Source organism: Pseudophryne corroboree, chromosome 9 (assembly GCF_028390025.1).
Source record: "Pseudophryne corroboree isolate aPseCor3 chromosome 9, aPseCor3.hap2, whole genome shotgun sequence".
NCBI lineage: Eukaryota > Metazoa > Chordata > Amphibia > Anura > Myobatrachidae > Pseudophryne > Pseudophryne corroboree.
This window is the reverse complement of record NC_086452.1, coordinates 177,295,339-177,309,160: the sequence shown is the minus strand read 5'-3', so window position 1 is coordinate 177,309,160 and position 13,822 is coordinate 177,295,339. Positions and strand designations below refer to the sequence as shown.

The 13,822-nt window shown below is 45.0% G+C and overlaps 1 protein-coding gene across 1 annotated transcript in view; it reads left to right on the top strand.

The window, feature by feature from the left end:
- Positions 1-7,763, top strand: part of LOC134958769 (calcium-activated chloride channel regulator 1-like) — a 171,792-nt gene extending 164,029 nt beyond the window's left edge. The window contains exon 15 of the mRNA XM_063941505.1: positions 7,147-7,763. Coding sequence (XP_063797575.1) covers positions 7,147-7,709 — 563 coding nt within the window. The 3' untranslated portion in view covers positions 7,710-7,763. The remainder of the gene's footprint in view (positions 1-7,146) is intronic.
- The last annotated feature ends 6,059 nt before the right edge of the window (positions 7,764-13,822 follow it).

The following is a 13,822-nucleotide window of genomic DNA, read 5'->3' as shown; positions in this document are numbered from 1 at the left end:
ATGACGCAAAGAAAAAAAGAGGCGCAATGAGGTAGCTGTGTGAGTAAGATTAGCGACCCTAGTGGCCGACACAAACACCGGGCACATCTAGGAGTGGCACTGCAGTGTCACGCAGGATGTCCCTTCCAAAAAACCCTCCCCAATCAGCACATGGACGGACTGCCACGGTTAGGTGGTATAAAAAAACCACGGTTAGGTGGTATATAATACAATTATGGATGGACGGACTGCCTGCCGAGTGCCGACACAGAGGTAGCCACAGCCGTGAACTACCGCACTGTAACCTGGTTGATAAAGAGATAGTAGTATACTCGTAACAACTAGTATGACACTATGACGACGGTATAAAGAAAGAAAAAAAAATACCACAGTTAGGTGGTATATATTATAATAATAATACAATTATGGATGGACGGACTGCCTGCCGACTGCCGACACAGAGGTAGCCACAGCCGTGAACTACCGCACTGTACACTGGTTGATAAAGAGATAGTAGTATACTCGTAACAACTAGTATGACACTATGACGACGGTATAAAGAAAGAAAAAAAAATACCACAGTTAGGTGGTATATATTATAATAATAATACAATTATGGATGGACGGACTGCCTGCCGACTGCCGACACAGAGGTAGCCACAGCCGTGAACTACCGCACTGTACACTGGTTGATAAAGAGATAGTAGTATACTCGTAACAACTAGTATGACACTATGACGACGGTATAAAGAATGAAAAAAAAACCACGGTTAGGTGGTATATATTATAATAATAATACAATTATGGATGGACGGACTGCCTGCCGACTGCCGACACAGAGGTAGCCACAGCCGTGAACTACCGCACTGTACACTGGTTGATAAAGAGATAGTAGTATACTCGTAACAACTAGTATGACACTATGACGACGGTATAAAGAAAGAAAAAAAAATACCACAGTTAGGTGGTATATATTATAATAATAATACAATTATGGATGGACGGACTGCCTGCCGACTGCCGACACAGAGGTAGCCACAGCCGTGAACTACCGCACTGTACACTGGTTGATAAAGAGATAGTAGTATACTCGTAAGTTCGTAACAACTAGTATGACACTATGACGACGGTATAAAGAATGAAAAAAAAACCACGGTTAGGTGGTATATATTATAATAATAATACAATTATGGATGGACGGACTGCCTGCCGACTGCCGACACAGAGGTAGCCACAGCCGTGAACTACCGCACTGTACACTGGTTGATAAAGAGATAGTAGTATACTCGTAACAACTAGTATGACACTATGACGACGGTATAAAGAATGAAAAAAAAACCACGGTTAGGTGGTATATATTATAATAATAATAATACAATTATGGATGGACGGACTGCCTGCCGACTGCCGACACAGAGGTAGCCACAGCCGTGAACTACCGCACTGTACACTGGTTGATAAAGAGATAGTAGTATACTCGTAACAACTAGTATGACACTATGACGACGGTATAAAGAATGAAAAAAAAACCACGGTTAGGTGGTATATATTATAATAATAATACAATTATGGATGGACGGACTGCCTGCCGACTGCCGACACAGAGGTAGCCACAGCCGTGAACTACCGCACTGTACACTGGTTGATAAAGAGATAGTAGTATACTCGTAACAACTAGTATGACACTATGACGGTATAAAGAATGAAAAAAAAACCACGGTTAGGTGGTATATATTATAATAATAATACAATTATGGATGGACGGACTGCCTGCCGACTGCCGACACAGAGGTAGCCACAGCCGTGAACTACCGCACTGTACACTGGTTGATAAAGAGATAGTAGTATACTCGTAACAACTAGTATGACACTATGACGACGGTATAAAGAAAGAAAAAAAAATACCACGGTTAGGTGGTATATATTGTAATACAATTATGGATGGACGGACTGCCTGCCGAGTTCCGACTGCCGACACAGAGGTAGCCACAGCCGTGAACTACCGCACTGTACTGTGTCTGCTGCTAATATAGACTGGTTGATAAAGAGATAGTATACAATACATACAACAATATACTACTATACTGGTGGTCAGGCACTGGTCACCACTAGTCACACTGGCAGTGGCACTCCTGCAGCAAAAGTGTGCACTGTTTAATTTTAAATTAATATAATATTATGTACTCCTGGGGGCTCCTGCTATAACAACCTGCAGTGCTCCCCAGTCTCCCCCACAATTATTATAAGCTTTGCCTTTTATACATTGATGTGCAGCACACTGGGCTGAGCTGAGTGCACACAGACTGAGTCACACTGTGTGACTGGCTGCTGCTGTGTATCGTTTTTTTTCAGGCAGAGAACGGATATAGCAGAGAACGGATATATTATATTAAAATAAATAAAAGTTAACTAACAACAACTGCACTGGTCACTGTGGTAAACTCTGTCTGACTCTGCACAATCTCTCTCTCTCTTCTAATCTAATTTCTAATGGAGAGGACGCCAGCCACGTCCTCTCCCTATCAATCTCAATGCACGTGTGAAAATGGCGGCGACGCGCGGCTCCTTATATAGAATCCGAGTCTCGCGAGAATCCGACAGCGTCATGATGACGTTCGGGCGCGCTCGGGTTAACCGAGCAAGGCGGGAGGATCCGAGTCTGCTCGGACCCGTGAAAAAAACATGAAGTTCGTGCGGGTTCGGTTTCAGAGAAACCGAACCCGCTCATCTCTAGTGGTGGTGCCTGCTGCCGTGCAGGTGTAGATTCGGTACTCACCAGGCGCCGCTCTCTCTCACCTTCAGGTACCGGAACCTTCAACGGACCTGGAAATCTTCAATCGGATCCGGACACGGCGATTCCCTCTCGGAGCTGACCGACGACCGAGCTGAGGAGAGAATAGTTTACCTTAAAGGGGGTATCGACCCTTCTTCCACTGGAACAGGGGATACCCCAGGGGTGACCGCGACCTTCACCGGTTGGGTGAAAGGTCATCACTGGCACAAAGCCTCAGCCACCCAGCTTTCACACACTCGCGCTCTCGCACGTAGTGTGATGAAAAGGATTCTCACGTCCGTGAGCAATCCCGACTCCGGCGCTCGGGGACAGACAAGGGACAAACATACACGGATGCTACTCACCGTCACAAGTCTTGCACTCCGATCTTCTCCACTTACCGGTCCCTGTAAGGAGGCAAAGAGAAACAGCCGTGCAGGGCCAAGAACTACCCTAGTGTGCATCCGCTACACTAGCTACATAAACAGAGCCCTCAAACTAGCTCGTGTGGGTGGTGCGACACAACTATGCACAACTTAAACAACGCATACACTTTGCCCTGCACGGTAACAACATACATCACAATATCGGAATACAAGATCACACGGTGCTGTCCCTTTAAATCCCTCCCGCTGGAAAGGGGGTGGGCGCCGCACGGCCTACCCACCTCCTGTAACTTCCCTTATGTGGGCCCCAGGCCTGCCTACCTAAATACCTCAGGGTGGCCTGGGCCTAGCGCCCAGTGCCACCTTTATTCACCTCGGGGGTCGTATTCACTGGGCCTAGCGCCCCCTAGCTGCACACAGGCCGGAGGCCTGAATTCGCCCACGGGCCTAGCGCCCGCCTAACTTGTTGCCCGTTGGGTGACCTGGGCCTTGTGCCCAAGGTCACCTTATCATATCCCTAATCGGCCAAAATACACTAGGGCCTAATGCCCCCTATTTGGCCCCCAGGCCTAGTGCCTGTTTCACCCCTCGGGCCTAATGCCCGCCTGTCTCACAGCCCTGTGGCCTGACTATCCGGGCCGGGGGGTTCCACGGCTACTCGTGGCCACGGGCCTGGAGGGCCCGACTAAATGCCCCACGGGCCGGGAGGGCCCGACTACTTGCCCACAGGCCGGGAGGGCCTGACTGTGCCCACGGGCCTAATGCCCGAACACCCGGTGGTCTAGGGAGGAGCGGGTACAGGGGCACCTGAAAAGGGCCTACCTGACCCGCTGGGAGAGGCACCAGGTGGGAGCTTCGCCAGCCCTTTGCTTCCCACCCCTGGTGACCTCTCTGGCGCTCTTCTTTAATCTTCGGCCGCTGGCCCGTCCGGGCCAGCGGCGCCGCCGTCGCCTCGCCGCGTCCAGCCGCCGCTGGACATCTTCTTCCTGCCGCCGGACGTCTTCAGGCCTCTTCCGCGGCCACCCGATCTCCCACCGCGACGTCTTCTTCCTCGTGTCGCCGGGATCTTCGCCGCTCTTCGGCGCGGCCTCCTCCCCCTGCTGTTCCCGCCCGGCGTCTGACGTCAGACGGCGGGGCCTGTGACGCGGCGAGCACCGATTGGCTCGCCGTGCCCCTCTGTGATTGGCCGGCGCCCCACGAGCCGCGATTGGCTCGCTGGAGGCGCCGGATTCAAAAAGCCGCGGGCGGCTCTTCTGATTGGCGGCCAGAGTGGCGCCAAGTTTAAAGCGCCGCCGCGCCGCTCCCCGTCGCCGACAGCCTGGTGCAGGGAAACATCCGATCCCTGCACCAGACACCCGCCGCCACGCACTGACAGGCGCTGGGGACAGACAAGCTGCCCCAGCGCTGCCCACAGCCAGCACTGCTGATGTGCCCACAGGGCACATCTCTACATATGCACCAACAGTTTGTATATGTCCTATTCCAGTTGTTCTAAAGTCATATACTATCATGTCCCCTCAGAAACTTCTAGTTTCAATTTTTAATTCATGTTTGGATAAGGTTAGAGTACCATACTCAATATCCATCTCCTCCTTGTCCTGTTATTCATAGAATTCAAGTGACAGACTGTCACTGATAATATTGAGACAGTTCACAGCAGCACAGATTATTTCAGATGTGTGTTCTGATCTCGTGGCAGGCAATGAGCTGTTCAGTCATGCAGTTATGGGGGGAGATTTATCAAAGCTTGGAGAGAAATAAAGTACCAACATATCAGCTCCTGTCATTTTCCAAACACAAGGGTCTATGTACTAAGCCTTGGAAAGAAATAAAGTGGACTCAGATGAAAAAAAAAACCAGCCTACCAGCTCCTAACGGCCATGTTACAGGCTGTGTTTGAAAAATGATAGTTGGTTGGTTCTTTTCCCAACATTTGGTCCCAGGATAGTGCTCTGGATAGGGGGTGTGGCCTCATGGGAAGTACCGATACTATAACGATGCGTGGTCCCGCGGGGTCGGTATCGCAAAGTTAGATAGACTGTGCAGGCAAGTCAATTTTGACTATCTAGTACTAAAGTATAGTCAAGATTGGCACTTAGTCAAAATTGCACATAGCTGGGTGAATTCCAACACATCCACTGTTTTGCTAACACGATCAACTTGGTGGTACAAGGTTTGTTTATTTAAATGACAGGGCTGTACAGGAGATGCTGTCAGTGGTCGAAAAATTTTGGGACTTTTTCAACATTCAGCAACAGCATGCAGGAGACTGTAGCACATGCAAGAACAGTTCAATTTACCCTGCCATCAACTAAAGCAAGAGGTGGTAACAAGGTGGAACTCCACCCTTTATGTGCAATGTGCTGAAACCCTTCGAAGTGGCTACCTGTGAAGTAAATTCAGACACTGCACCTCAGTCAGGTGATCCCTATTTTAGGCTTTTGAAAAATCAGCTTGAGAAATTGAAGGAGGAGATGAAACAAGGAGATTTCCGCAAAGTATGTTGTACTTTTAGATCAAGTCCTTTATTCACTTCACCAGGATCCAAGGGTTGCCAATATCTTGAAATCGGATCTCTACATTTTGACAGTCGTACTTGATCTTAGGTTTACGTTGTATGTCATTTCCAACTGACCCAGATCTTAAGAGATGCAAAGTGCTCCTGGTGAGCAAGTTGCAGCTCAAGTGACACATGGCCCTGCAACATCTCCTCATTCAGTTTCTTTGACAGTAGCCAAGAAATAACTCAGCTTTCCAAAAGACCCAGTGGTGATGTAGATAAACCAACACAACATTTTGACATCTGGTTGGGACTAAAAGTATTGCCCAAAATTAGTGACACCTCTACCTTAACTCCATCTGATACAGTCATCATCCAAAGAATTGTGGCATATTATTTGCACGACACCATACAAATAGGCATGTCACAGAGTCTCTTTGAGTACTGGAAGGAAAAAAAGGCAATTTGGAGGCCCTTGTACAAACTAGCTTTGCATTTCTTAAGCTGCCCACCGTTCAGTGTGCACTCAGAAATAATTTTTACTAGTCGGGAACCATGTGAGCGAATGGCGTAGGAGGCTACTTCCTCAAAATGTGGAAAAGATGATGTTCATCAAAATAAACTGGAAATTCCACAAGGAAGACCTTTCCCAGCAATTACATCAAAGTACAGAGACTTCTGTAAAGGTGGATTCCAGTTGGGATGAATTAATATTGTGTGAGGATGACATACACACAGATGAGGGTGAGGGTAAGGATGGCAATGACAATGACATCTTGCCACTGTAGAGCTGTTGGCTTAGCTGCTTTAAGCCCATTGGTAGCTTGTTTTGTAGGGGGGCAAACAAACCAAGCACTTCAGCCACAAAAGTAGTCTCTGTTACTGAAGTGCTTGGTTTGTTAAAGTGTGCATGTTCTTTATAATATCCAACATAAAGGTGAGTGTTAGGCTCAAGGACAATTCCATCTTGCACCACTTTTCTTTTCTGCTGTGTGGCAATGTTTGATAGATGTGTTATAAACTGCTGTGTGTTTATGCTTCTGCTCTGTTGCTAAGCAACTAGCCAGCTCGCTGCAGCCTTTGGACAGTATTGGTGAAAACAATTTTATGAGCTGTGAGGTGCTAAAAATTTACTGGAAATTACTGGAAATTTATGTTATTGAGGTTAATAATACTCTAGAAACAAAAAAGGCCCAAATGATGTGATTTTAGCTTTTATTGTAAATTGTTTAAATAAAATACTACACTAAAGCCAGCAAAAATGATCTAGTGCACATCTCTAAGGAGGACATTAAATACATCCGTATTTTTTGTTTTAAAAATGCAAATTCAAAACCGGACGATGCATCAGAGCCAATTCCAAATCCAGCAAAAATGGTCCGGCACACATCTCTAGTTTGTACTTTATCTCTCTCCACTTTATCACTCTCTAAGTCTTAGTACACCTGTCCTAATATGTTTTAACCACATTGATGCTGCTAATGGCAATTGTTTTTTTCCTCTTTCAGCATCAAGTTATGACATTCGAATGAGCAACAGTCCTATAGATTTGAGACAACATTTTTCTAGCTCCATATTCATCAATGCTTCTATTCTAAAGCCAAAGAATGCCGGCGACAGAGAGATATTCTCATTTAAATTTGGGAACACCACTGCACATATGAGTGTTATAATTTATATTGCAATTCGCTCAACTGATAAAGCATCACACCAATCTGAAATATCAAATCTAGTACACGTCACCAGACCTAGGGTTCAAGAAAAAGAAATAAACTATGCATACTCAAAAGTTGTTGTGAAGTACAGTACAACAACAATTGTAATTACTATTGTATCTGTAATTTCTCTATGTCTTACATTAGGGTATGGTGTCTACAGCTGGAAGAAGCAAAATTCATTTAGGTTAGATAGCAATGTGAGTGACATTGATTCACGGACACAACATAGGTCAATAAAAGATGCACATAATTGTATTGAGTGCCAAGATGAAGAATTCCCTCTGCAAGTTGTGTCTGGCGATGATCTGTCCGCAGAAACTATATTGGTTCTGGATGAGAAAACAATTGTTTAAAAAAGTTTCATGTTTGTGAGACTGATTGTAGCAAAGTAAGGGGCTCATTTATCAATGAGTGATAAAACTCAATGTGGATGATAAAACTTGTTGCGTATGAGAAATGGTGCTCCATCCAATCAGCTGTCAACTGTAATTGTTCAAACACATGACAGTTGGGAGCTGATTGGCTGGAGCACCATTTATCATACACAATGAGTTTTATCATACACAACAAGTTTTATCACTCGTTGATAAATGAGATCCTAAATGTGAAAAGGGATATAATTAACATCTAAACATAAGGTAACAAATGCACAATATCATTTGATTAATAAATAATGTAATGAATAAATGACAACTTCTCTATCTTAAATGACATCATTGTTGAACACTGAAAAAGAGGAATTGATATGACAAAATCACTTTGGACAATATGCCCAGGGCCGTCTTTTCGTATGGGCTCAATGGGCTCTTGCCCAAGGGCCCCAGGAGTAAAAGGGCCGTAGGCTGATAGCTGAGGGTCCCCTCTTTCCAGGGGTACCAGATTTTTTAAAATCGGCCCTGGGGAACCAGAGATATCTGACTTCAAAGCAGTGGTCCCCATCCAAGCCTGTTAATTGTTCTTCCCAGCCAGATATCTCGGGTTCTGTCTGACTTAGAGTTTTTCTGAGGGTATACTCCAAAAGCTGGGACTCTCCCCTTTCCGAGGACACTGGCAGCTTGTCTGCACTTTGCTCAGAACCACAGATATCGGCCTTCAAGCAGCTGGTCCCTGCTCCAGCTCCACACGCCTAATATGCAGTTTTATATGTTCGTTGGTGAATTGCTCTGGCTACTGAAGTCTGATCCCCAAGTCCCCAGTACCTCCTGACAGGTGAGACACTCTAGTATTTTTTATTCCATTAAAGCTAAGAAATCTATTTCCAGGAACTGGAGATATCTACAGTAAAGCAATCTGCCCTGACCCCCGTAAAATGATGAATATTAAGCCCACTCCACTATCCACCCCTCCCCTATGTATTAAACACCCCCTACCACCCTGGAAGTCATGTATCAGGGCCCCTTCATTCAGCCCAATGCCCCCTTCTACAGTTTAGTGTTCTCCTTTCCGCCCCATTTGTGCAGTAAAGGAGTAATTAGCAGAAATTATTTCTCCAGGTCCTACATGCTGAGCGAAAGATAGAACCCCCCTACCCCCCGCGGGACATCAAAGTTGCCTACCCCCACCCCTACCGCTGATGGGTGGGTAGGGGCCCCAGTGCATTGCCGTGCCCAGGGGCCTACACTGCTGTTAAGACGGCTCTGAATATGCCTATCCCTTTGACAATAAATAATTTATTTTGGTTCTGGACTACCAACCTGAGGCACCCCTACAGGTGTCTTGCGGCACCCTAGAGTGCCTAGGCACACAGCTTGGGAACCACTGATCTAGAGTACGAATATAGAACAACAAGACAAGAAGGTGCTCGTAGTATTATATGAAAATACCAACTAAAGGTCATAAAATTAATTATGTGCGAACATTAATATAAACAAGCAAGGGCGTAGCTACCACAGGTGCAGGGAATGCTGCTGCCATGGGGCCCAGAGCTGAGAGGGGCCCATATTCCCTGTCAAAGTAACATGTTATATACATTTTTCCCATATAGGATGATACGTAGAGGCACTTATGAACTTTTGCTTTGGGGCCCACAATATATCTAATTGTGCCCCTGGACCTGCTCATTGTAATGTGATATTAAATGAACAGGAGGGCACTATACTGTTACATATATGAACTGGGGGCACTGTAATGTTCCATGTACAAACTAGGGGCACTGCAATGTGGCATAATATCAACTGGGGACACTGTATGTCATAATATGTATTGGGGTTACTGTCAGACATAAAATATGACATAATGTGAACTAGGGCACTACTATAGTTCATAAAATAAACTAGGACACTATTATAGGGCATACAATTAACAACTGTTGCATAGAGGTGTCTCTCTAGAAGCATTGGGACAGGGCCCTTTCAAACTGTTGTTATTGAGCCTACAAAGTACTGGCTATGCTCCTGTAAATATGTATGCTTATCGCAATACAACTCCACTCAGAGATATGGCAAGTCAGGATAAGACCTATTGGGACTGTTTTTATTCTTCACTTTAGGTAAACTTCCAAATCTGGAATATAGCCCAGCACCAAGCAAAGAAAAACTCATAGCCTAGTATTTTTCAATATCTTAGACTTTTTTTTAAAGCGGCAATCATTTACAAGCATGGTTTTGCCTTTGTAAACAATTGCCGCTTTAAAAAACATTGTCCAGCATCCCGCACCTCCAGCAAACTCGAACATTATTACATATGCCCCAGGGAGTCCATCCATTGTGATACAGGTTAATAGAAGCTCCCAAAGGCCATAATCCTTCTTAGGTGAGTGTGTCCTTGAAAGATGAGTGGGAAACTCCAGTGTGTTTCGTTTGACTTAATCTTCCTCAAGGATATAATATGTAATTTGAACAATAGCCACTGCTATATTTGTGTGTGAAACATTTCAAAATTAGACAATTTTCTTGTGATGTAAGAATAAAGGTAATTCCAATAATCTGTATCCTCACCAACTACTTTATATATTTGTGTAAAGAGGTTTTCTATGAAACATACAATGTTCTGGCTCTAAAAAGAGTGCACACCAATAATAAAACGTACTATGGTAATTATTTTAGTCAAAAACAGGTATTTGAAAACGTGTAATATGACAGAGTCTGAGTCACTTAAAAAGAAAATTTAACAATTTTTTTTGTTTATTTTACTATATAAATTGTACTTAAATATGTATTTACTGTAGTCTCTCCTGTAGTTTTAAAGCTACTGTATGCATTTTGCACCTTCCCAATGCATTTCCACAGAAAAAAGCAGTTCTAGGCATATATGGAGCAACATAATATATACTTTCAAACACAAAAGTGTCACCATAATAAAGACAGTTCTGATTAGACATGTGCAAATAAATAAATATTCCTTAAAATAGTTCATTGCAATCTTTGACTGAAATGCTTGTACGTTAGATCATTTAAAAAAACTTTGGTCATTGCTTGAATTTATCTAAACGGTTTGACCACCTCCGAGCTGTACATGCCATGGGCTGAACCATTTTGCTCAGTTGCTTTGGTGATGGTCTAACTGGCTCATGCTATATTTTAACACTTCTAAATCAAACTGGAGCTTAAAAAGAGAATGGCAAACTTTGAACACTGCAGTGTCTTTTGTCGAAATTAGAAGTTTTTTTTTTCTAACTATCAAACGTAGCTATTTAATCTCAAACAGGCACAGTGGCAGGCAGAGAGTGTGACAGGAAGAGATAACAGGGAGAGGAAGCGGTTGACAAGGAGAGGGTGACAGGAGTACAATCACACAGTCCTGTGCTGTATGAAGACCAGGGGGTGAATGTACCTTAATGATGGTGGGTGTTGAAAGAGGAGTGTGCTACTGCACAGACTCTGGCCTTCCTGTACTCTGGGGAGGAATCATGCCCATCACAAGCTGGCTACTAAGATCATTATTGAGAATGTGCAGGGGCCATCTTATTTCTTTACTGTATAAGACTGTTTACTGACATGGTGGGAGACAGAAGTGTCCTACTTAGCTCCTATGAGAGACCTGGCTAACATCTGACATAAAGCTGTTCCAGCATCCATGTACAGTACCCGTTTGCAGTATACACTCATCCTCTGGTGAGCTGTATGAAACCCTAATCCTCTCCAGCTCCACTCCATCACCAGTGTACATGTAACAGTGGGTCTGGCTGTTCCTACTATCTATCAATAAGCCAGCACCACTGGTTAAGTAACTGGGTTGTTCATAGTTTGAGTCATCGACTGATGTGTGCCTCTATAACTCTGCAATATCAAAACCTGCACACAAATCATTTCCAACAGTAGGAACACAGCGGCCACTGCCCTGTCTTTGAGAGGTGGTCCACCCCCTGTGTTTTCCTCAGTTCAGCACTTGGTCAAGCAGGCTCTGACAGCACCAATTACACCAGTCATGAGCTGCCTTTAATTCACCCACATCTGTGATTCAGGAAGAAGTCACAGCTCTGTGAAATAGATGCAGTACTTGTCTGTGATCATCAGCACTGACAGGTGGCAGGACTCCCCTATCAGTCTGGCTCAGATGGCAAACTGATGTGGCAGCACACACACAAGGTCAACTTTGCCTCCCTGAAGCAAGGGGCAGGTTCCTCGGGCAGTGGGGGCCACCCTGATCCCTTCACTGTACCAGTAGTCTGACTTTGCTCAAAATGGTTGTGTGGTGGCCCAGAGGAAAACTCATTGCTGGTCTGGGCAGCAGTGGGCCCCTTAGTCCCCAGGAGCCCTGGTGCAATTGCACCTGCTGTACCAATGGCAGTTCCGCTTCTGAACAGGCAATATTTTCTAGTTTATAAAATAAAATAATGATGTGAATAAGACTTCTGGAAAATCAACGACAATCTCATATGCAACTGTGAATGGTAAGCTATTGACTATGGGGGTTATTCCGAGTTGATCGTAGCTGTGCTAAAATTAGCACAGCTATGATCATTCCTCCTGACATGCGGACATGCAGAAGTGCAAAGGCATCGCACAGCGGCGATGCCTTTGCACCTCAAGAGTGGCTCCCGATCAGCAGCTAAAGCGCAGCTTTAGCATGCTGGCCGGGAGCTACTCATTGCTCCCCGGCCCGCAGCGGCTGCGTGTGACATCACACAGCCGCCGCGACCCGCCCCCCCCAATGGTCCGGCCATGCCTGCGTTGGACGGACTGTGCCGACTAAATGGTGGCTTTACGCTGCCGTCCAGCCCCCTCCCACCCAGCGACAACCTCTGTCTCAGTGGCAATCGCTAGGCAACGACGGCTGGCATGCGCCGGCGCACTGCGGTGCTGGCGCATGCGCAGTTCTGACCAAATCGCTGCGCTGCGAGAAGCTGCAGTGAGCGATCGGGTCGGAATGACCCCCGATGTGGTCAATATCTGTGAGCATCTCTATTCTTGATTTTTCTTCATTCATTCTTAATTTAGGACAAAAGTGAAGCTAAATAAGACATTATTTAACGAGGCAAACTAAACACTAAATTGTAATTAATGAAATGAGGTGTCCTAAGGTGGTAGTAGTTTGGACTTTAAATGCCACTTTCATTCTTTCTACCATGCGTATTTCTGCGTTGATCCTCAAACCTGCATAACTAGAAGCATCACTCTTTTTGTCAGACCAGTTCAAAGGACTGGAAGAGGGTGTGCACCTTGAAATGTGCTTGTCAGGCAAATAGAGGTGCTTGCAGAATAAAGAAGCAGCGTGGAGCTAATCAGTTGATACATTTACCCCCTAAGTGTCATTTATTATTATTTATTTATATAGCGCATACATATGCTGCGCTATATAAGAAACTGTTAATAAATAAATATTCAGTGCTTTATAGAGAATATTTGCCCATTCAAATCAGTCCCTGCCCCAGGGAAGCTTACAATCTATATATATTGCAGCGGCTGGCATTTTCCAAGTGATTTGTTCCCGCACTGCACGGACGCTGACGCTGGACTCTGGAGGGCTAAGTATACTATATGGGTGCAGTGTGTGCGATGTGGGCCCCCACAGACCTTGGGGCACGTGTGCACCCCACACACTGCACCCATTATAGAAACGCCTATGCACTGGGAGAATATACAAACTCCACACAGTTAGGGCCATGTGAGAATTGAACCCTGACCTCAGTGCTGTGAGGCAGTAATGCTGACCATTACACGGCCCGTGCTGCCCAGTTACTGACACCAAAGGTTTGCATTCGCTTTGTGGCATAACTGCTGCTTCATAATCAAAAGGGCTGAGTCAACCTGCATGCAGTTTAATGGTTTGCAAACCAGCACCGATTGGAACCAATTTTTATCCGATTGGAACCAATTTTTATTTCCAGATTCTAAAATGTAGGATACTAAATCCTGCTATTTGGATCTACAAACCGTCTCTGATCTGTGGTGGTTCACAAGCTGCATAACTAAACTGTAGTTGAATAAATTTACCCCTCAAAGTTTTAATGTTCAGATTCTTATTAAAAAAAATGGAGAACATCATAACAATAAAGATACTGTATGAAAAACAGACTGAAACTAGG